Source organism: Hemibagrus wyckioides, linkage group LG07, assembly GCF_019097595.1.
Source record: "Hemibagrus wyckioides isolate EC202008001 linkage group LG07, SWU_Hwy_1.0, whole genome shotgun sequence".
NCBI classification, from domain to species: domain Eukaryota; kingdom Metazoa; phylum Chordata; class Actinopteri; order Siluriformes; family Bagridae; genus Hemibagrus; species Hemibagrus wyckioides.
In genome coordinates, this window is record NC_080716.1 from 19,459,738 (window position 1) to 19,484,457 (window position 24,720).

At 39.2% G+C, this 24,720-nt stretch overlaps 1 protein-coding gene across 3 annotated transcripts in view; it reads right to left on the reverse strand.

Moving 5' to 3' along the window:
* The window catches only part of nhsl2 (NHS-like 2), a 69,546-nt gene extending 48,443 nt beyond the window's left edge, over positions 1-21,103 (reverse strand). Inside the window, exon 1 of one of the 3 annotated variants that reach the window (XM_058394168.1) lies at positions 19,945-21,103. In XM_058394168.1, coding sequence (XP_058250151.1) covers positions 19,945-20,224 — 280 coding nt within the window. In that variant the 5' untranslated portion in view covers positions 20,225-21,103. Of the gene's footprint in view, positions 1-9,982; positions 10,294-19,944 lie in introns of those variants that run through there. The other 2 variants (XM_058394170.1, XM_058394171.1) reach the window with 2 other exon arrangements.
* Between the last annotated feature and the right edge of the window lie 3,617 nt (positions 21,104-24,720).

Sequence of the window (24,720 nt, forward strand, 5' to 3'; positions counted from 1 at the left end):
AAACTTCTACCTCAGGCAAACCCACCTCCTCTGTTGAGTGCTCTACATACTGCATATCATGTGAGTTGCCTTGTAAGGAGAAAGAAGGCAGAGCTGAGCAGTTCAGGTCAGAGATCTTTGCAATGCTAGAAAAATGTCAACTGAAGGCTGAAACATTGAGAGGACCTAGACACTGCGAAGCCATATTATCACTTATAGTTTCTAAGTACTTTTTATATTATAAGATTATATTATGTATATTTAGAAACGCTTAAACAATACAACCTGCACCTTTTAAATATACCCACTGAATCCTTCCTACAGTCATATTTGTGAAAAAAAAAACCAAATGACTACAGGAATAGCTCTTACTTTAATATTAATACACACATAAATCAAAAATCTTCATTTATCTTCAGTAACAGCTTTATCCTGGTAAAGGTTATGGTGGATCCTGAGCCTATCCCAGGAATCCATTAGGCATGAGGTGGAAACACGCTCAGCATGGGTGCTAGTACAATGCAGGGAAGCATGCACACACATTCACACATTCATTCACACTATAGCAATTTTGAGTCACCAGTCCAACTACAATAGTGTTTAGTAGGAGGGAAGAAACTAAAGAACCCGGAGAAACAAAGACAAAAACCTGAGCTCAAACCTGATGTTACAAATGTTATGAACAATTAATACTGATTATAGATTATATTCTGTAAATGTTCTGACATAGCAAACATAGCAATGTGATGAATTATTGTTTCTTAGATGAGTAAAACAGGTAGGTAAAGTAAAGTATCAACTGTAGGTAGAAGTAGCAGTGTACTGGATGACTAGCTGCGAGTCTAAAAGCTTCTTTAGCAGGCAGTGAGTGTTGTGGGCACTGTTGCTATTCCACAGCTTTGTTCTTACCCACTTAGGTTTGGTTACATGTAGAGGTAGGTTATAATGTTTAAAAGACTTGTACAAATAAATCTTGTATATGTACAAGATACAATGTATATATCTACATATTAATTACTTACAAAAATGGATTTGACCTTTTCATATTTTTATGAAAAAATTAGCTCGGCTGTAATAATAATAATAATAATAATAATAATAATAATAATAATAATAATAATAATAATAATAATAATAATAATAATTGGCTTAAAGTACTTCCCAAGGAAAGTAAAAAGATGGTGAAAAAGAATTATAATAACCAATAAAATAATATAACTAGCAATAAGAAGAAGAAGAAGAAGAAGAAGAAGAAGAAGAAGAAGAAAGCAAATAAAAGGAGGAAATTACATACAGTAGAGTTTGGTTGGTGGTGGAGGAAAAGGGAAGGTCACTATTTAAATTGCTGCTTTATTCATTCATTCAGTCATTCATTCATTCATTCATTTATTCATTTATTTTCAATTCACATCAAAGGCACAAAAATTATAAACTGTTCCTTTAAATATTGATACTACTGGAGGCTGAAGTAAAAATATTGGTTGGTGTATAGTGATAGCTCTATGCACAAGCCTAATCACCCAGATCATTACTTTACTGAGAATAATTACAGTTCTCAAGCAGTATTACTAAACCTGGGACAATCTGGTAAACCACAACTGAATTTTTATGTAACTGAATGTGAACTAAACAAATGGGCTGCTCAAACTGGCCTTAAATCAGGCTTTTTAGAGCATGAAGGAAGGTCCAACTGCAAATCATGAAGCAATAGAGGAAGTAATAGAGGAATAAGATTGCTCTAGGATGTGAGCTGTGTTCTTGGCAGGTGGGTTTCTGTTACCACATGGTTACATAAGCAGGCAGGGCTGTGGCCTCTCTGTAGCACTATGAGGTGTGTGTGGTCAGCGGAGAGACTCCTAATGTGGGTCTGCAGCATCCAAGATCCGAGTTTGAGCCAGAACAAGCAGTCGTCACCAGAACACACACACTACAAAGGGCCAGTGGAATGTGCAGCACAGCATTTAGGTGCAAAACACAGGTTACACAAACATGAAGAGAAGAGTAGTGCTGATTTATAGAAAGAAAAGACACAAGTACAGGCACATGGTCAACCAAACAATCCAAGTATTTCTGCACAAACCTCACTAGCTAGGGCTGAATAAACTATGGTGAAGTGTGCCTCACATTGACATTATGAGCTAGCACAACAGTGTGGCCAGTTTAAATCCTCTGGAACAGTTAAAAGTGCTCTGGAAGATCGAGTTTTCCACAGGCCTGCACCACTGGCAGACATCCACAGTCTGTAAAACGTCCCTCGATCTGAACAGAGACCTGTTTTCCATAGTGTTACCGTAAAGATGCAATGTATTAAGATTAGGGCAAAAATGCTCCCAGACTGCAATGGCACCAGAGACAGCCTGTAAACATAAACCAAACTCTCTGAGTATGTAAACAAGACTAATGTGGAGGAAACAGACTGGCTTGTTAAAGATGATGGAATATGGATGAATAGCAGCAAACCCAGCATTCTCTAGTAATTCTTTACTGCCTTCTATATTCCAGTCGGGAGAAATGCAATGTTACAAACAATTCTACACAATATTATGGTTACATTTTTTTCCTGTAGTTCTTCTCATTCTCATTCTAGCTGTCAATAAAATCTGATCAGAGGGAAAAAACTCTAGTGTCTGTTGTACCACAGGTTTTGTAAACAGGAGAAAACAGCAACTAATGTGGACATCCAATGTCTAACCAATCATCAGGACAAGCATGCCTGACATGTCAATTCAGAAAGCTCTGCATTTTCTTCTAGAATTCTGACGTTGTAGCATGTGAGGATATGGCTTCATTAAAAGGAGGGGCTTTCAAAGCAGCTAACTTTTGTTAACTCTTGCCAAAGTTCCTCAGGCTGGCCTCTGGCTGCTCTTGAAGGCTCGTTTTGCGCTGGAGTAACTGGCGAACGGAGGGAGGCGTACTCTTTGAGTGCAGAGGGGTTCAGAGAATGTAGTATTAAAAAAGCAGAAAATGTTGGTTTTGAAGGATGAACAAAGATTACAATCATTTCAGTACTCATTGGAACTGGAAAGACTCAGGTAGAGAGAAAGAGTGAAGAAAATGAGAGAAAACAGCAATGTATTGGAACAGTTTGCTCCCCGATGGGTCACGTGATTGTAGATTAATACGAGAAGGGAGAGTGGAAAACATCTGCTGAGCATTATGGGCCACTAGGGGAGACCCTCACACCTCTCACCCTAGAGAGTGACAAAATCCCCATCCCCACCATCCTTCCGACCCATGACACACACACACACACACAGTCCTCATTTCCTCTGCTAGGGTGCAAAGCTGGGCCATCGGCCCCATTCCTTCACTCCTCACCCCACTCTTGCTCAACCCCTCTGCTTTTCTCTCTCCATATTTCACACACTCAGACATGCAGGAAAGCTCAAATAAAGCATAGAACCATAGTGAGTTGAAGAATAAGGTTCTCATAACATGAGGTTTTCATAACATGATGACATAACCCAAATCACTCTCAACAAAATCGTTTAAACCAGAGACCGATCGATACAAACTCAGAAAGATGAGCAGTGCAACTGGTTTACGTGAAGAGGAGAGATGACATCACACCACATGGGGAAAGGAAGACAAGCAAAGACCAGAAATGTGCTTTACAGCTCTCATTACAGCTGTGAGATCACCATAAGAAATCTGATTAGGGGAGAGAGTAAAATGTACAATGAGACAACACTCACTCTGCTGATCACAAAGATTGAAAATTGAAAGAGATACACCAGCAACTTTTAACACAATCCATATGTACAGCATCTGCAGTGTGCATGTGATTACAACTGCTCAGGATTTTCGACACGTTTCCCTGCAATGAAAGAAAATGTAAAACACTTTAAACTCACTTTCAGTGGAAGACTCAGAGCAGTTGTTGAGTTTCACCATTAAGCGTATTGGCTACATGTATATTAGTAGAATATGTCCTTGAGTCCGAGATATTGGTAAATGAAATGTTACATTTGTAAAAATTAGTCCATTCACAGTTGGAACTACATTTTCAGGAGGAAGAATATGGGGTTATACCAACCAGTGTAGACACTGAAATAAACACAGAACAGTTATAGTATAGAAGATGTAAAAATACACCATGGCTGAGCATGCTGTTATAGGAACATAATCAACAACAAAGAGGTGCAATGCCGCTACCACCCCAAAGTTCATCTTTCTATTTTCTGAAAACAGCATGTCCCCAAGTGGTGTTTAATCTTCTAATACCACAAAATTTTGCCAACAATTACAGTTTTTATAAATTAAACAGCTATAAACAGTTCCCTAATCCTCCTTCTCTTTTTTTCACTTTCATGAAGTTATTAATACAAAAAAAACAGCTTGTCATATCAGGAAGAAATCTGTCCTGTTGATATTCCTGTCTTGGAAAGCTTGTTGACTTTTAAGATGAGACTTCTCCCATAAATATTCAATAACATCTCCTCACAAATTCTTTACTTTATCTTTGATTATATATATCTTTGATAAATAACATCACATTTATCATTTTTATTTATTTGATTTATTTCTTAAATTATGGGGAAGCTTCCACCATACACTATAGAAACAATATTGTATTAGAACAAGCATATTAATATAAACCTGCCATCAGTCTGTTCCACTATTAGATCTGCTGTTATACAAAAAAAATGCATGGAAGTCATTATCTGTCATTATCCCATGCTGACAGTTTAGTCTGAAACAGTGCAGGGTTTGCATAGAAAGTTGTCATGCAGAACCCGAGATGACCTATAAAAGATGGTCTGAATTCAGCTGAACTGGAACTGTGCTGTGATTCCTATGAATATGAAACCATTCTCGGGTCCACACTTTTTCAGGAGTAACTTGCGCATGCATTTTAGCCAATGACGATGATGATGTTTCCACAACACTCATACACCACGAGTGACAGGGGGACGTTGTGGGAAGCTGAAGAGGTGTGATGCCTTACTGCTTATAACAGCACCAAAACAATAAAAAAATATGGTGAGTCACATCATGTTCTCCATGCGCATTCTTGATGACGTAAGATGAACACAAACGCATTGGAGTTCAATAGAATCAGTCTGAAACCAGACCAACGCTGCAGGGGCTTAGGGAACAATCACGCTCAGATTCCAATCGCGGCAAGCATGTGCAGTGTGAAAACCTCTTTAGACTTCCATTAAAAGTGAATTTTATGTAAGCCGTATTGTGATACATTCGGTGGACAAAGATAGGGATGAGAAGCATTCCATATAATGATCTTTCTTAATATTTAACTCACTACTTATGACCTTGCCAGTGAATCCCTCTGAGCAGCTTATTAGTCACCAGCCTCAGTCGGCATTTCCTGCAGTGATTCCCTACAGAGCAGGAACAAGAGTCGTCCAACTACGAAGCCTAGTTCAGGAACGGCAGGGCACAAGCTGCCCTTTCTCACAATCTAACACCGCACCATAAATCCTCACCTTCTTTATTATTAGAGAAATCTCACAGCATGATCTGGGTGATTTTATTAACACGGATACAAAAGCTATTGGCAGGGTCAGAGGTGCAGCTCGAACAGCGTGCGCCTGGCACGACTTCTGTCCCCAGGTGCAAATCCACGTCGCTGAGAGAGCAGAACAAAACCTGCACATGCAGAGCTACCTTCTCAGCAATCTGTGCTAAAAATATCACCATAAAACAAACAAACACAGGGCGAGTGGTCAGGAGAATCTGCCAAGAATGAGCTAATGTCACCATGCAGGAGGGCAAAAAATCTCAGAATCTAACTTCAGCAGGTGTATATGAGTAATGCAAAATGTGTGGGTCCTGTAAGCTGATCATTACACAAGCAGCATGTCAAGAGAGCTTTACAAATATCTGGACAGTCAGAGGAGCTGGACACATTTCTTTGACACGGGCAGAGCTTGAGTCATCTAAAAGCTGCAATCAGAAACAAAATTTTTGTCCGGTCCACATCGCAGAAATATGTTGAAACACCAATTTCGTATTTTTTAAAATCTCCCTTATTGTATCCTTCCATAAAGGCTCCAGTTACACTATATAATTTTGTTTAGTTAACTATTTTGATTAACACACAGTTACCAGGTACTGGTCTTAGAACTTTTTCTGAATTTCTCTTTCCTATTTCTTCCAAATAACCCATTAGATTTCAAGAGTATAAAAGGTCCTTGTAATAATATACCAAATATGTCGAAAAATGTGCTGTTTTATCAAACTAGAAATGAAAGACATACCACAAATTTTTTCTTGCATATGTTTTCAAAATTTTTACAGCAAAGAATAAAAGAGAATTTTAATATCAACAATAAACCAAAGATTTTACCATAAATATAGTCCACTGTATGTAGATAGAGTAGTTAGTGGTCTTTATTTTAGTTATTACAAAAGATTTTCCAGTAATGTTCAGTATAATAATAATAATAATAATCATCATCATCATCATCATCATCATCATCATCATCATCATCATCCTCATTAACAACTATTTTGTCTGCATATTTTAAGTAAAATAGCTTAAAACCTGGTAAAAAAAAAACTCCACAATGTTCAGAAACTATTGAGGTACAGACGTCTGTGTTCTCATAGCTAGTTATGGCCATAATATGAAATAATAGCGCACTGTTTAGACCATTGCGTTTTCCTTTAATCGCTTCCAGCAGCCGAAAAAGAAGAAGAGCGAGCATCAAAGAAGCGCTCAGTTGTAACACTGAGGACTAGTCCCTTGGACCACTATCAGACATATCCGAGACCCAAGTTTCATGAAATATGGATCAAGTGAAACACTACCACTCCACCCAGGGACCCAGAAACATCCTGTTTTCAAAGAGCATGCATTTACTAATGAATGAAAGGCTTCAGCGCTGCAGCATAAGAATATTATCTACAACCTGCTGTGTTTCTATTACTACTTTTTGCTAATTTGCAAATAAATAGCGTCATGAAAATATAAATCATATGCCATTCACAAAAAAATGCACTCACAAATATCTCCATGTTTCACAAATATGTTTGGAAACCACATGCACTTGCATTTATCATTTTTTTTCTTATGTCAGATTGTTCAAAGAAGTCTTTTTTTTCAGTTTAAGCATCTGGCTGGGTTGCCAGGTTCACAGTTTGTTTTTTTTTTCATCTAAGCTGTTTCTGTGGGATGTTTGGGGGTTTTCACAGTTTGAATAACTTTGTATTATTTATTTACAAAGCATGCAACACAAAATACCTCCACATACAGTCAAGCACAGGACAACCTACTCACTCAAGTAGAACACTTTTATTTAAAAATAAATCAAGATGAATACCTGGACATCCGTTTCAGTACTGGAAGCAGAAGAATCCATAAATATTCTGCTTAATGAAACATACCCTTTAAAGTCTGGCCATGTCATGTGATGACAAAAACAGAGCGACTCCATGCCCGTAGGCCAGACGGCACGGCTGAATGCTCTATCTTATTTCTTCCATTCTCTCTTTCAAAAAAGAAGTGCAGATGCTGACTCAGAGTGGAGGCATGCAGGAAGACAGCACACACAGCTGAGTGTATGGCAGGCATAAAGTTCAGCAGTAATAAACACATCCAGCTCAGCTGAAGATTCCTGTCCGATCTGCTGTTTCTAACCAATTCAGCTAGATTGTAAGCAACAGACCACTGTACAGTTCAGTTCACCACTTTTCTGTAGACTAAACTCAATTCATTTTATTTGCATAGCACTTTTTAACAATGGACATTGTCCCAAAGCAGCTTTACAGAAGTATAGAAATCTAGAAAAAATAATAAAGTTACTATTTATCCCTAGCATTTATCTCTAATGGGCAAGCCTGAGGTGAGGGTGGGAAGGAAAAACTCCCTGAGATGATATGAGGAAGAAACCTTGAGAGGAACCAGACTCAGAAGGGAACTCATCCTTATTTGGGTGACACTGGACAGTAAATAATGTAAATGTTGATAATGTCCTTTCTTCAACAGTTTATATTCACAAACAACTACACCATGTAACTGCATATTAACTGTCACTAACTAACAAGGCTCCAATCCTCCAGTATTCAGAAGGCAGCTTGTAGAGTCTGGGTACAGTATGAATACATGATAAATATTTCCCAGTCACTTAAATGTACAGACATTCTGATATGGTTGGAATTTTGCTCGAAAAATGCAAATAGTGAAGTTAATTTCAATGCATATGTACCAGTCATCCTACACAGGAGCCTATAGCAGTGGACATGGTGCACAAGGCAGGGGACACTCTGAATAGGTCAAAGGCAGAATCACACACACTACTGACAATTTAGAGATGCCAGGCAGCCTACAACACATGTCTGTGGTCTGGGGAGGAATTCTCTAAAGCACAGAGAGAACATGCAATCACCACACATAGAGGATAGAATGGAAATTGAACCCCAAAACCCAGATGTAAGAGGCAAACATGCTGACCATTAAGCCCCTGTGCACGCTGTAAAGACATTAAAATGTCATAACAGACTTAAAATGATAGAGTTACAAAACAACACAATTTAAGTATTTTCAGTTGCTGTTCTGTGTGTATGTCCAGCATAGGCCAGGATCAAGAAACCTGCCAGCTTTTTTGATCATAACCCCATGTTTCCACTTATTTACCAACTAAACCATTTCGTCATCAGATGTGGGAGTTTCCTAACGCCCGGTGTAAAAATATCGACTGTGGAGGAGTTAACAAGTCATACGTTTTGGCTTTGAGTGCAGATTTTACCATCCACAGTCAAATCCTTCACCATCTACACACAGCACAGGGATCATCATAGACACTCATTACTGCAGATAATTTTTATTGCTTTGAGCTGCAGCTAGTAAAAGATTAAGTAGCAGTACAGTTGTAAGGTACACTGAATTGTTTGCTGTTTATTTTATACAAGCTTGTTATTCAACTAAACCAGTCTACAAAATGATCATCAATCATACATTATTGACATTACACTATTATGACTATTATTATGACATTAATTACTATTGGGAGCCTTTATGCTATTAATTCTGTGTGTTCCTGCTCAAACAAACTTCGGGCTTTTTTCTTGCACTGGTAATTTTCAGTTCATTCATTAAATTTCAGTTCTTCTTAAGACCACTTATATAATAAAAACTATAGTTTTTAAGGACACCTTTGGAAATCTGTGATCCATAATATGCCAAACAATGAATCTCACTAGCTTCATTATTTTAGGTGTAGAAATAAGCCCCGTTCCTTTTTAAATGCCAAAAACATATACGCAGTTTCAGCATTGCTGGTGGAGGCAGTGGGGAGAAGTGAACGTCAGGGTGTTAACTGCAGTTGCATACTGAAAAGTATGCACTGTGTCTTTACTGTTCACATGTTTAACAAGAAGCTGCAACATCCAAAAATGTCCTGAAGATCATGCAAAAAAAAAAAAAAGAAAAGTAAATTATTTTCAGAAAACTCTCATTCTTTTTCTCATTCATTCCCTTTCAACTCACAACCTGCTTCACAAATTACAGACTGAAAGTAAATAAATCATATCATAAGCATGAACAGGTTTGTAATGCTAATAAACCACAAGCTACGTTTAATAATTCTATCCTAAAACTCCATCGTCAGCAAAGGGACCTTGTAGAAAAAGAGAATGATGTCTGAGATTAAATGCATATTTACATTTTACACTGGCTAAATAACATCCAGTTGGTTTTAGACCAGCAGCACTGACTCTTTCTGGTGTTGTCAAATAATTAGCTCTGTTACAGTTGGAGTGTGATAAGAGCACCAGCACCTTGTGTGTTTATGTATGTAGGTTGTGTAAGTGATTGAGTGGTCTACACTTGAGACAACACATTAGTCAGCACAGTAATATTACTTTAAATTTACAGAATACACATACTGTACAAACACACAGACAATCAAAAGTACAGTAGTCAATAGTCAAAGCTATGAATTACTCATTTACGTCCACACAGGAATACAGCAAAGCACTGACTCAAACATCTCAAAGATTTCAATCGTACACAAGTCTCACACTGGGAATAACATGTTACCTCTGAAGAACGGTGTGGTGAATGAAGAATTCGAACCCTTCGCTTCCACCTGCCTCCCCTGACCTGGAGATCTCCTCCGCTTCCACCGCATCGCTGTATGCATCCGAAAACACACACACACGCACACACACACGCACGCACACACACACACCCTCTCTCACAGACAGATACACATACTCACACACATTCCCATGCTGCTCGATGTGTAGCAAGAGACAGAAAGAGTGTTTTATTTTCTCCTTCTGCTCTGCAACCTAATGGAGTTAAAGTCAGAGAGAGAGGGAGGATGCTGCTGCATGCATCTCCCTCCATCCCGTTCCATCTCTCTGCCTCTCTTTCTCTCTCTTACTCTCTCACTTGGATCAGCTTCATTCCTGTACATACACACTGCAGCAAATTCTGCAGTATTAGTTAAAGCCACATCTCTCTCTCTCTCTCTCACACACGCACACACACACACGCACGCACGCAAACACACTCTCAATCACTAGTAAAAAACTAGGAATCTCATCCTATAGCAGTTTACACCATTTTGCAATCCAGTACTAAAGGCAAATATGCCTAAAGCTTCCATAAACACACACCAAGAGTTATTGCAAAGGCACTTAGGGTCAGTGTAAAAAGCTGACTCTCTGTTTATGGCATTATTAACTACACAGAGGCCATATTGCCGCAGAATCTTGGTTTACATTAGCATATCTTACAGGCATTTACAGAGAAAAACAGCAGATAACAATTCTCAAGCTCTTTTTTTTCTTCCTTACTTTCCTTCCCCAAACACAACAGAGAGTGAAAATTAGCGGGGAGGGAAACAATTTTACAAGGAACAAATTTATAGGCTCCAGCAGTGAGAGATTTTGAGTTTAGGTTGCACTTCACTTCTGGTGGGTGATTCATAATGAAGACAACAAAATGACAAGACATTGACTAAACAAAAGATAAGCAGTACTCGTTTCTTTGAAATGTTTACCAATAGACGTAGTAGGGGAATGTGGAGCAGTGAGTGTGTACATACGGTAGGTCCAGGCAGGGTGGGGCTGGGAGGCCTGGGGCGCGCTGGAATGCAGGGGTGCCCTCACACATACGGTCCCCATCATGCGAGCAGAATTAAAACTCAGCGTGAGCTTCAGAGGCGGCACTGTTTGTTCTCTTAGTGCCCACTCACACCTCACTTCTCGTGCTGAGTAATGAAATCTGCCAACTCTGTGCAGCACCATAACTGCATCTATTCCACATTAACCATATTATCCAGTGTATACAGACACTATTCCAGGCATTATCAGTGGTGCTTTCTTATAAAGCACAGCTAGAACATAAGATAAGATGGTATAATCCAGGTATTTTAAATCAGAGTACCAAAAATGACATGGCTTTTTATTATCTATTTAAAGTACCAAATGCAGGCACTCATATAGATCTAATCAGAAATCATACTGAACACATTCCTCTCCTCTCCTCTCCATGTTTCATCTTTATTTTGATTTCTTGCCCCTCCCTTCAAACCCTTCCCTCCAGTCCGAGTTCACAACCATCTGGAAATAATTCCCCAACTATTACGACAGACAGTCTTGGCCTGTTTGTTGATCTTGACAAGGAGTTATTCTATAATTAAATATTAATTTCTTTCCTTGCTAATGATATATTGATAAATCAACCTCCCTCAACCATGTCCAGTCACAAAACACTTTTTAATACTGACTGTATCTTGATGGTTACTTGAACAGATCTAAATTTTTTGGAACCTTTTCTTGGTTAAGAAACCTTCTTCTGTTTTTTTTTTGTTTTGCTTCTAATCAGCTTTGTTTCACAACACCAGACAGACGATTCAAAACAGTATGCTATGTTTCACACATCCTGCTAGAAAAAGGGTTTTAGAAGTGAAATTGTACCGAAGCTTTTTTTGTAGTTCAACTTCCCTCCGTTTGTCCGTTTCCGCTACAGACACAGGCCTGTCGAGGTGAGTGTGGCTGATTTGTAATTCCCATTCCAGTTCTCTCTGCAGTTATTTCAGTTTCTACACATATTTTCTAATAAAATTAAGGGCGATATTTCCATCCAAACAGCCTTTCAACCATTAATATAGGGCATTTCACAAGGCAGTGGTGCTGCCTCTTGGTGGAGGAGACTGTCCAGATTGAAGTTGCAAGTATTTTATGTTTCCCATTAGATGATGTGAGCCTACATTCATCTTCCTTGTACATAACCACAACAAAAACAGCAATGTCAAAGCATTGGCATTTTATTTGAAAGGACAACAATAAATGTGCACTTTTGCATATTATGCTTGCTGTTTACAACCACTGCATTGTTTGATGGACAGATAAGGTCCTCCTACTGTTCTGAAAGACTATGAAGGTTCTGGCGTTTCAAATGTTTGTTTCTGTCAGCTTTCAGAAGCAGCTCTGGAGCATGCCCTTTCAATAGGTCTTTTTCCGAAAAAATATAACTAAGCATATCATAAGATCCTGTTTCCATCACACCCACCTTCAGGCATGTGGGCTAACCAAGGGGTCCAAACTGATCCACAAAGGGCCAGTGTGGGTGGAGGTTTTCACTTCAACCAAGCAGGGCCCACACCTGACTCTACCTGTTTCATCAGTTGAGCTTAGGTTTCAAAATCCTATGACTTCTGGCTTCTGCTGGGTTAGAATAAAAAGTTGCACTTGCACTTACGCTGGCCCTATCTGATAAGAATAGTCAACCTGATCTAATCTTTACTAATGTTTATATTATTACAATATTGCGTGATCATCCTGTTAGTACAAGATGTGCATTCAGATGCCCTTTGCTTTACAGATGAGATTTATTTACTTGTACTCACTCACTAGCGCCTCGTCTTATGTAAACATGAATAAATATGGTTGCTCTTGTATTAAACAGTACCTTCAGGATATCACAGAGTTTTATGTGATTCTTGCGTCCAAAAATGCATGATTTTTTCGTCGGCTTTATTCAAAATTTGCAATGCAACTTGAAGAGTGCTTTATTTTTCGGGAAAACCGTTGGAATTGCAAGCACAGGACTCTTCTTTTAAACTACTACCAATGAAGACACATATGTAATTACTTTCCATGATAGCTGTACACGTGTTTGACGTACATGAATCAAAGTGTACTTTGGCTCAATGTGTGCTGTGATGCCACATAACATGTCTTGGCCCAAATATGCAGAATATCTGGTAATTTTGAAAAATTGCATGCTCTTCCGAATACGCCAGCGTTTGCTTGGTTCTGCGATAATTTCTGTGATTACAAAATCCTTGAGGGGCTGATTAAAGAGTGAGCTATTATGTATGTCAAGTCACATGCTCCATTTTATTGCAAACATGACTGTTAATCACAACAGTAAAGCAATACAGACGCGTTGATTAGTTAATTAATATATTGTATATGCTTCAATTTGCAAATGTATTTCTCTGACAACATTTCTGTCCACCCCATATTCCAAACATCCAGGAATTGCTTGTAAAGTGAACAGAATTATGGGCATGTCTGTTCGGAGAAGTCTACAGGCGTGACTGCTTTAACAATTTGCCAAAATAAGGTACAGATGTCTTCTGTTACCTTCCAAATAAGCCAGTCTTAATCTCCAAAGTGTATAATACTCTCTGAATAAAGCAAGGTGATATTTTGTCAATATTGCATGATATTGGTACAGTGGAAACAAGTCAAATTAAGTACGTGATGAGTGAGTTTTTTGAATGTCAGCAAAACAAGGAAGCTCCTGTTAATACTCACAGTATAAGAGCTATAAACTGTTGTTTCCTTACATGAATAAGTGAATAAAAGGAAATGATGTGAATTACAGCCAGGAGTATTGTCATAGAAAATGACTCAAGACCTTCAGACCAAAATGGATTCAGGAAATCAACAGCACCGATGTGTTGATATATTGCATGTGAACTATAATGTCTCATGCTCAGCACATACACACATTTTGAAAGCTAAGACTGAAGCAGTACAGTTCATATCTATTTCTTTTGTCTTTACAAATATATCTGCAGTATGATTATATACATTACACATCTTTGTACTTCTTGCAGATATAACTATCCAAACACAACAGAGAAAACTGTGTGTGTGCATGTGTGTGAATTGGTGGGAAAAGGAGGGGGGCGGGGTCCTAAAGGAAGTATAAGCCTGGTCTTTCTGATGATAGAAATCTGAGAAGAGTGGACAGAGTAAACACTGACCAGGATCCAGTGTGTGAGAGTATGATTTTTCCAATGCACTGTCAAAATATGAGGAAAAAAACAGAAACAGTATTTGGGAAAGTAATGGAAAACCTGATGCAGAGCCTACAATAAAACGAGAGAGAGAGAAAGAAAAAAAGAAACGGAAAGTACCTACAACATTTCCATCCACCTGACTGTTCTCTCTGCAGTGTATTTTACAGTACGTGTAGGAAGACAGGACCACAGCTGCAAAAACTAATCCACAAAATGAATTAGATTTGGTCAAAGTAATGATTTATGTGGTCTATATTCATCACCACTTCACACTATATGTTTGAATCACTAAGTTTATAAGTAGTTCAACTATTTTTTCTACCCAGTATTCTTTTTATTATACAATATGTCACAAGCATAACAATATAAACAGGTCAGCAAATCACCACCCTGAGGTTTCTGAGTCGAACACATGATTTCAGGCATCAAAAACTTTTGGTCTTTATTCTGAATTTGATTCTCTAAACTGAAAAACACATGAGGAACTAGTCCAAAAAAAAAAATCCTGATCAGAGTCACATAAGATCTGGAATGTAATAAATATTTTGGTATACTAATGGACTAATTATTAGGTCGTCGTTTTGGCTTTAAGCAAAGTTTGGCAGGAGTGCTGCAGTTCCTCTCAGACCCAATATCTACCTTTTGGATTGTTCTATCTTTAAGACTGTATATTGCAAGAGCATAACAGCAGTCTGTTACATTGTTATAGCAATGTGTCAGAGTGGGAGTGGGAAGACGGCTGTGTTGCAGAGTTACATGGTCTGTGTCATAAGATCCAGAGCCAAAGACTGAGCGGCCAAGAGAATCTGAGGCACTGCCCAGAGCCTGAACGAGTTGCAGGGACAGGAAAAACAATCACATACTGCACATGTTCAACATAAAACACACACATGGTCTCCCTTCTGTAAAAGCCATGTGACTGGGCGCATACAAGCACACAAAGCCTGGACTGGACAGAAGTGGATAGAAGCGTGTGTTGTTATGAAACTGGTCCCTGAGGCGAAATGACTTCATGATCACGCTAATGTGGTTACTGCTACAGTCAACATGAGAGTGCAGCCATGAAAATCCCACTCCCATCAGTCAATCCCAAACATGACTTTCCCACGGGATGCTTCAGAGAGAAAGAGAAAGAGAGGGGGAGAGAGAGAGAGAAAGAGAGAGAGAGAGAGAGAGAGAGAGAAAGAGAGAGAGAGGGGAATGAACCTGTTGCGTAACTTTTTCTTTTCATTTCAGCTGACAAACTGATTCCTTTTGTGCTTGTTCTTACAACTTTGGACGAAGCATGAGGAGAGGGAGAAATCTAAAATCACAGAATAGTGTAGTTGCTAGAGTCTAATGTAGCACTGCTTTAACTTGTTCTTGAGACATTCCTGTGCATATGATGCCTGAGTTCAGCTTGACTGAGCTTCTCTTGGCAGCTGGAACTCTGCCACGGCAACCAAACTCCCAGCCAAGAGAGCAATAGAGGCGCAAAAATGATTTAAATTATAGAAAAACGTTCTATGGTGCACAAGAGGGGACTCGGGCACGCGGCCAAGACAGGAAGTTGTTAATAGTTTCTTCTGCATTTCACCTGAATTTATCTTTCCCACTAGAATGATTTCTCTTACCCTATTCAGACGCTGCCTAATTTTCCCTCTCTCTCTCCCTCTCTCTCCCACTCCCACTGTCTCTCCCAGTCAGTCTTTCTTTCTTCCTCACTCATTCAATCAGCTCAGAGTTTTCTTCTCCTCTACGTCTCTCCAGCTCATTATACTTTAAAGGAATACTCAAGCTTTCAACCTCAAAACCGTATTCTATTGAGCGCTCAGAGTAGTTATTCTTTTAGGGATTTTTAGGCAAATTTTTCAACAAATTATGTCTAGTAGACTTCATGCTCATTAGATTTGGCTAGTTTTCATGTTTAGAGAAAATTGATGACATGCAGAAACAAGCAGGTGCAGAGCAGCACAACAATTAGTAGAATTAGTAAAATTTAGAAACCTGAAATTAATCTCATAGTTTTTAGGCATTCGTTAGTTAAATAGTTGCATGTCAGGTTCATAGACATTTTGCCTGTGCTAGTGTACAAGAGGTCATTTCTGTTTAGTCTGTAACTCTAAAACACCATACTGAATTATTTTCATTAATTTAAACACAATGATTTCCTGACAACTAGACTACACACACACACACACACACACAAACAAACCCACCAGACACTGTATTTAGCCAGATGAAAGTTATAGTAACAAGCCTGAGTTTTGTCCAGGCCTCCTGTCACATTCATCTTTAGGCCCTTTACTGCATACATTATTAATCACCAAGTTAGTCTCTCTTTGCTCTCTTCAAGCATGAATGGACTAAATACAATATATATTTAGCTGCTTCAGTGTGGTTCTTGAAGGAAGAAAAGCAATTTTTTATTCTAAATTTCACTCTAAAAGAGTAATAAAGCCTTGCACTCATCATGGAACACTATAACAAAGATGTACATTAATACTTGAAAAATAAATTGGTTAAATCAATATTGGTTAAAAATATAATCCTGTGTCCATGATCTCTCAGACATCTCTGGCTGTATATTGTTTGTTGCTATGATTCGGCTCCATTTGTCCCTTTAGATGGTAGACGCACTCAATATAAATGTTCTTCAGACTGAACAGTTTTATGCTACAAGGAATTATCTCTATCTGGACCCCCATCAACAGAGCATGAAAGCTCACTGAATGGTTTGATGAGAATGAAAATGATAAACATCAAAAGCTATGACCTTCACAATCACCAGCACTCAAACCAGTTGGAGATTTTGGACAGCTGTGTTAGACAGTGCTCTCCAGCATTGTCATTAAAACAATAACTGTGGGAACATCTTTCAGAAGAGTGACAGTCATCGTTTCAGGACAGATCCAAAGCTTGTAGACAATCTATGTCTCACTCTGCTTCTGCTTCGCTCTCAACTGCAACTAAGTTTCATTACCAGAGGCTATGAATTCTACAAGGATCCCTGTTTACAAAAAAATGCTCTTTTAAACTGAAGACTGGAATGGGAGGAAAAATAAACGGTATGATAATAGATAAAGTTGATATATCATCACAAAGGAATTACACAAAATGACAAAAGACTGGTGTAAAAGAATTTTTTGTGGCATGGGGAATTGGTGGAAAAATTTCAAGCAGTTTCTCTTAATATGGTCACTTTTCAGCAGTCAAAATACCAAAACAATGTAACTATAAATATAAAATAAATATAACATAAAATATAAATACCAGTCTCTCTGAGATTGCTTGCCCTGAAAAAATGAAGGACAACCATTTAACAAAAAAAAAAAAGATCTGTCATTTGTCCCATAATACAGGATGTTCCAAAAGTCTCCATAGATAGGGGAGTACTTTTTAGCAAAATGACTAACAAAATGTTTCAGATAAATAGTTCTAGATCATTTATAATACAACATATTTTAAGATATGCCTTTAAGAAGACTATTATTGAAATCATTCTAGGGTTAGAAAGCTGTCACAAGGTTACGATGGACTTCAACAGGAAACTTGACAAGCACATCACACACAACACTGCTGCCAAACTGGGAGTCATGAGAGACGACTGTGTATGTTTGTGTTTACAAAGAAATAGCAATCATGTAGAGGATATATTTTATTTTAAAAGTGTTCATTTCCTATACATATGGAGACATTTGGGACACCCTGTTGTATATTATTATTATTATTATTATTATTATTATCATTATTATTATTAACAAATATCAACACATCAGGATTCATTCACACTAATGCTAGCTTCTGTTTGTTACCACCCAAATAGTTTCTACAGTGAATAAGCAAATGTCCCAAATATATGACTAGTCTAGGCATATAAACCTAGTCTAATGCATATCTGTCAGATTTATTCAGTAGATTCAGTGAAAATGATTCCACAACTCTGCTCAAGGCTAAAGATTGCAACACAAGGTATGCCGTAAAAGCTTGATCTATCATGCCTTATCTATGTTCTGGTGGTGACAAACATTTAGTTGTCCACTTGGGAGCCATCCACCAAACATGCATTCATCTTTATTCGAATCCCTGCCTCGTTTTTTCTTATCATGCCCTACATGGATGTTTTGCTTGAAGGAATGACCAGCATCCATAAAGCAGTAGAGTCATGTTTTTGTGTATATGCTAAGGCTAAGTATAACACGAATGGATAACTGGGTGAATTTAAGCTGCTCCTTCACCCTATGTCCTCATCAAATGCTGACACACAGTCTCCAGTGGGACATGAATTCCAGTTAGCATGCTCTGAAGAAACATTCGTTGCTGCCAAGTACTGCCTTTCAGGATCTGATTTGGTTATCTAGAACTTGTCAGAGCAAGGGATTTATCGTACAATTAGGCCATGACCCTAAGCAAATACAGGTGGGTTATAATTTAACAAACCAAGTCTAGGCCTAATCATCATTCTTCTGTTCATTAGAGAAGCTTGATAAGCTCATGCAGAGTGCATCACCAGGCCAGATGTGTGCTATTAAGTGGACAAAGTTAGAGAGTTGCTTCCTCTGCTAAGACAAAAGGAAGTGGACAGAGGAAATATTCTGCTCTTCCTCAGCTTAGCAACACAGAGTAGCGTAGGAGGCATCATAGTGACTGCATGCCAAAACTGTGGAGCCGAAAATGAAAAGAAGAATAAGCACATGATTGATTTGACAGATGAACCTGATGGAGATGAATACGCTACAAGGAACGTCCCGTGCAGTTTATTTGCTGCTGATTATTATCTGACAAGAGTCCATTCAGAAGGATTTCTGGATGGCTGTCCAGTGACCTCGGTGTCCACACAGATTTGTCTTGTTCATCTGAGTGAATCTCTTACTTGTACTGAACTCTATGGCTATTCTAGGTCTAAATCTTTTGTGGACCTATAATACAGCCTTGTGGCATTTCACTCTCTCTGCCTGGAGATTAGTTACAATGGAAAACCCACTGGAGCCAATCCATGTAAACAGTACAGCTCTTGATTTTCATTAACACCACTCTGTGACTGGCCTCACCAGTTTGTTAGGACACTATTCATTCTGCTTAATCCTCGTATTAAAAAAAGTTCACTTTAGAAGTAAAGCAGATATACTTAGAAGCATGGTTATAAAAGAGGGGTCCAGGCACCATCAGGGGTCCAGAAATCACCTAAAATTGTTACAGCCAGGAAAAAGCCACAGTTGTCAGTTATTATGTCTATAAATAATGTCAAATGGGCATCTAATGCCAATCTAAATGTAAATAATAATGGTCTGATCGTGTGGAAAGCACTAAGGGGTTCAGCTATTATGGGTCTCTATCCCCTGAACTAGTTAGAATCTTATTTAAGGAAGAAAACCTATTCTCGTGCACTCATGTATAAAAATCATTTTGAGGCAGTAGAAGCACTTTACTGTTGCTCTCCTTTATGAGCTTTCTTTCTCACCAGCTGTATCAACAGTCTATAACAGATGAACTTCATGGGGTAAGAGAGCTATATGTATTGCACAAGAGCGCAACACAGGCAATAAGACAACAGTCTCATGCCACATCCAGTCATGCCAAACTGCCATAAAAGTCACGCGCACGCATACTTTTTCTATCTCCTATGCCAGCAGAGCGAAGACATTTCACCAAAACAAAACAAACACCGACCTTGAACTCTGTTAAACGGTGTAACAAGTGACCCAGCAGAGCTCAGAGGCTTCCGCAAATTGAAAGTAACAGAGCGCTTGCTTACTTTTCAGCGGTGGTTTGCTGGCTGCGAGTGCCGAGACGTGTCTTTGCAAGCTGATAACTTTGCTCTCCAATGTTCCCGAGCGATGGCAAATGGACGCGATTTCTCCTTCGAGTTCCTCCAGGATGCTGACTGACTGCCTGCACAGATCGGAGAGCTGTCTGAGGATGGAGCACAGGCTGAAGCCGCACACGTCCGCCAAGTCCGTGAACGAGGCTCCGCCGCTCCTCAGCGCGCTTTTGCACACGTCCTTTGGCGCAATGATGCGCTTGCAAAACGGCATCTTCTTCTCTTTTATCTACTTCTCTGTTGCAGTTTGTTGATAGGGCTGATCAGCGCGCGCTTTCCCCGCGCTGAACTCCGTGGCTGTCTCGCGAGTACAGTGCGGGCATCTTTTTTGCGTTGCAGCTGATTGTCCACTGCGCGGAGCTCTGATCAGCCTGCATGAGTCCAGAAAGAAAGCTGCGAGGGAGGATTCAAAAGTCAGCGGCTTTACAGGAGGATGCAGCCCAGCCACAGGTACAGGAGCTGCGGCCAAAAAACGCTACTACTAAACTAAATACCATGTCAGATTTCTGACCTCTGTAGGACGGTATTACGCGGTTTTGGATGTAGCCACTGGAGCTGCTGTGCTATTTTGACACACTATTTGATACAGTAGTGTGCGGTTTGGATGCAGACTCACACACATCTGAAACTGTGAAACAGTCCTCGGCTGCAGGTTGCTTTTCATGCCCAATTGAACTTGACTGACTTTTGCGCGCCGACTTTGCGCCTGCGCGAATTCACGCTAACAAGACCACCACTTTGTATGACACGTATTGTGGCTTACAAACACTAAAAATCTAACGTTTTTCTGATTGCAAGCCAGATGTGCAGCTACAGCAGTTCAGGCAATCGGTGCTGTAAATAGAGAGATGAATCCATGGACACTGATGAGCCAAGAAACCAGAAATGATCCAGGACGAGGAACCTGGTCCTGGAAGAGTCCACTGGTATTATAGAGTAATCTGGTGTCTATATCTGCAGTCTCACTCACACCTGAACGATTCTTCCTGCAGATCAGAAGATTTTTTGTGGCATTTTGCAACACATTTCTTATTAGATGAAAAAGTAAGCTTGGCAACTTTAAGTTTTAACAGCTGCACTCCAAGACCGTAAATTCCAACACTGGAAAAAATGCAGCCAGGTTCAGCAGTGGAAAAAAAAACTTCCTCCAATCCTTACACTCCTTACTCCAGGCCAGATGTTGGCCCCTCCCAAAGCTCACATCTGCAGCATGTGTGCACCCCCACCCAAAACCATAACTTGGCTCACCTACATGTTTTGTTCATCTATTCATACATTTCCCAGAACTGAAGGCTGCACAAGGAGTTAAGCTGAACAGCACTGAAGAAGAAGAAGGAGGAGGAGGAGAGCAGGTAGATGAGCAGCATGTCACCCATATCCACTCATCAAACATATTTCCATCCATGCATGACTTTATAGAAGTCTGTCATGCGGAGATATTGATCAGAAACATGTGGGGAACCGTGTCTGGCTGCTAGTGAAACATGACTGTCTCCATTGTTCCAGGTTCCCCCACCCCATTACGCACAGGCCAAACACGCAGGCAGAAATACTCCTAAAGGACCTTGAGCGTGAACCCACCCCCACACTGAAATACCATTTTCTTTTTCACTTTGCGTGCACATATATAAATGTGATTCTGAAACCACAGAGCTCATGTGTAATCAGATGAAAGTGCTAGCTTTTATTTTGCAGAAGGGGGAGATGTGAGCAGTGCACAAGCAGTGCTGGACTCTGGCATGCTTTATGTTTTATTTTCAAAGGATGCCATTACACAAAATGTCCTTCGACAAAATAAAGACCACAGACCTGCTACAAAAAGCATGTCAGGTCCATTTAAGATTCTGCTCTCAAAATAGATGCACTTAATCAGTAATCAATAATTATACATACATTTTTAGGACACAGCATTGCAAGAATGAAAATGCGCTTATGAGTATAAAGTATTCGAGAGTATTAAAAAAAATGCATCCTAATGCCACCTAGAAGTAGAAGCATATATAGCAAACTCAAGGACACAAGACACTGTGTAGGTGTGTGTGTCTTATTCTGGACCCGAGCCCCAACAGCGTGTTGGAGTGGGATGAGCCGAGCCATGCTGCAGCACTGTGGACCATCAGGCCAAAGGCTGCAGGACAAACAGGCTGAAACCCAGCAGGACCCATATGGCCTGGAGAAGAGCCACAGCCAAATAGAACACACACATTCACATGCAAGTGTACACCAATCAGCCATAACTTTAAAACCAGTGACAGGTGAATTGGAAAGCACTGATTATCTTGTTACAGTGGCACCTGTCAAGGAATAGGATATATTAGGCAAAAAAAATGAAGTCGCTTCTTGAATTTGATTTGTTGGAAACAAGAGAAAGGATGGTATGCAGTGATTAGTCCCAACCAAAAGTGGTCCAAGGAAGGACAAATGGTGAACTGGTGACCGGGTCATTGATTCACTTGGTGAGTGAAAGCTAGCCCGTATGGTTGGTTCCCACAGAAGAGATACTGTAGCATAAATTGCTGAGTGCCCATACTGACCCCTGTCGTCTGCTGAAAGTGCCTAAAATGGGCACATGAGCATCAGAACTGGACCATGGAGCAATGGAAGAACGTGGCCTGACCTGATGAATCACATTTTTTTTGCACTATGGGAAGAAGGCAAGCTGGTGGAGGCAGTGTGATATGCATGGGCATGTTCTGCTGGGAAACCTCAAGTCCTACATTCATGTGGATGTTACTTTGATGCATATCAGATACCTAAACATCATTGCAGACCAAGTACACCCCTTCAGGGCAGGTTTTCCTTAATGCAGTGGATTCTTTCAGCAGGATAATGCTGCACTGCAAAAATGGTTCACAGGAATGGTTTATGGTGTTGAATTGGCCTCCAAATTCCACAGATCTCAATCTGATCAAGTTTCTGTGGGATGTGCTGGCCCTCCTTGCAACTTACAAGAGTTTCTGCTAAAGTCTTTTTACCAGATACCACAGTTACACAGTACACCTTCAGAGGTCTTGTGGAGTCCATGCCTCAACAGATCAGAGCTGTTTTGGTGGAACAATGGGGACGTATACAGTATCAAGCAGGTGGATTTAATGTTATGTCTGATTGGTGTATGTTCCTCCTGTGGCATAACTTCTTGTGACTCTTTAACTTGACATACAGGATCTTGTTTCAAGTTGCATGGTAATAATTCTCAATGGCAATTGATCTATACTTAATGTGCATCTACACTGATCTTGGAGAAATAAACACCCAGATTCTGAAAATTTTGGTTACATAAACACATATAATACATCAGAATCCCTCATCAGACACTCTCTGTGGGACTACAGCAGCTCACTTCAAATTCTAGTGGAACACCACCTTTAAAATAGTCTTGGGCATGTTAATTGAATATCCATGTTCCCTTACCTCGTGTCAAGTCCACACTTAGCGTCTTGCTGTTAGGTAATGAAAAAATAACAGTGAGAATCAAGGACAAACATATTGGTTTTACTCACTGGAACATCATTCTGAAGTGACTTCACTTATCAATGATTTAACAAAACTGCATTTCAGGGACTCAGGCTGAGGGATCAAGGTACTGTGGAAGAAGCAGCTGGGTTATTGGAACACAGCCACTCATTAGGTTCTACTCAGCCTCAATCAATACAATCTGTGAGCAACTGGGCTTGGTGAGATCACCAGCACATACAGCAAGATTGGGTACCAAGTAAGGAATGGATGGCTGAGCTCCATTTACTTTAGCTAACATTACAGCATTCAAGATGATGCAGCTCTCCAGTTGTGTCCTCTACCACTGGGTGTGTTACAGCAATGGGTCACATTTTTATTGCAAAGTGATGTAATCTTTCATGATGACCTGACTTTGCAAGATTGATTGGTATTGGTAACTTTTAAACAGCTTTTTATTCAAAAGTTTAAAAAAAAAAATCAATTATTCTATTTATTTTATTATTCAATTATTCGAATAATCTGAATTAATCAAATTAATTCTATATTAGCGTATAAGCTCCTAAATTTTACTGAACTTGTACTATAGAGGCATTTACTACATTATAGGATTATTACATTTAAGAAACGTAAAACTATGCACAGCACGACTTCTCATTCATGCTAAGTCAATGGACTCTACATACAGAATTTAGCAACGCAAGTGATCATTTTACCCACTTCTGTATGGTTCTAATTAGAACTTCTAATTAGTAAATCCACAAGTTATGGTTCTCTCATGTGCATACATCTTGCATTTGGTGCATCTTTAAATTAAATAATTGGTGGATTACTCTCCAGGGATTATTAATATATGAAATGAAGATCCTTTGGTTACTCCCATCTTAACACACTGCAGTTCTCAAAGTATTTAGAAAATCCAAGTTACAAAACTAATCAATTTAATTTCACCGTTTATCTGCAAACTATAATTGCTAGTTTGTATCCATTCCATGACTAGAGCACTAAATAATAAAAAGATATTATTCAGAGTAACAGACATACACTAAATAGATTAAAATGTACATGCTTTCAAAATGACTGTGCCTTGCTAACTCAGTTACATTTCATTTGATTAAATTTAATGGACTAAAACTGTCACTAATGGAAAATGTGACTTCAAATAGTAACATTCAGGAGTTGTGTACAAGTCACACTGAAAGGTGGATGCTTAATTTTACACTTTTAAAAAAATAAAACTTAGAATAATTCAATCTT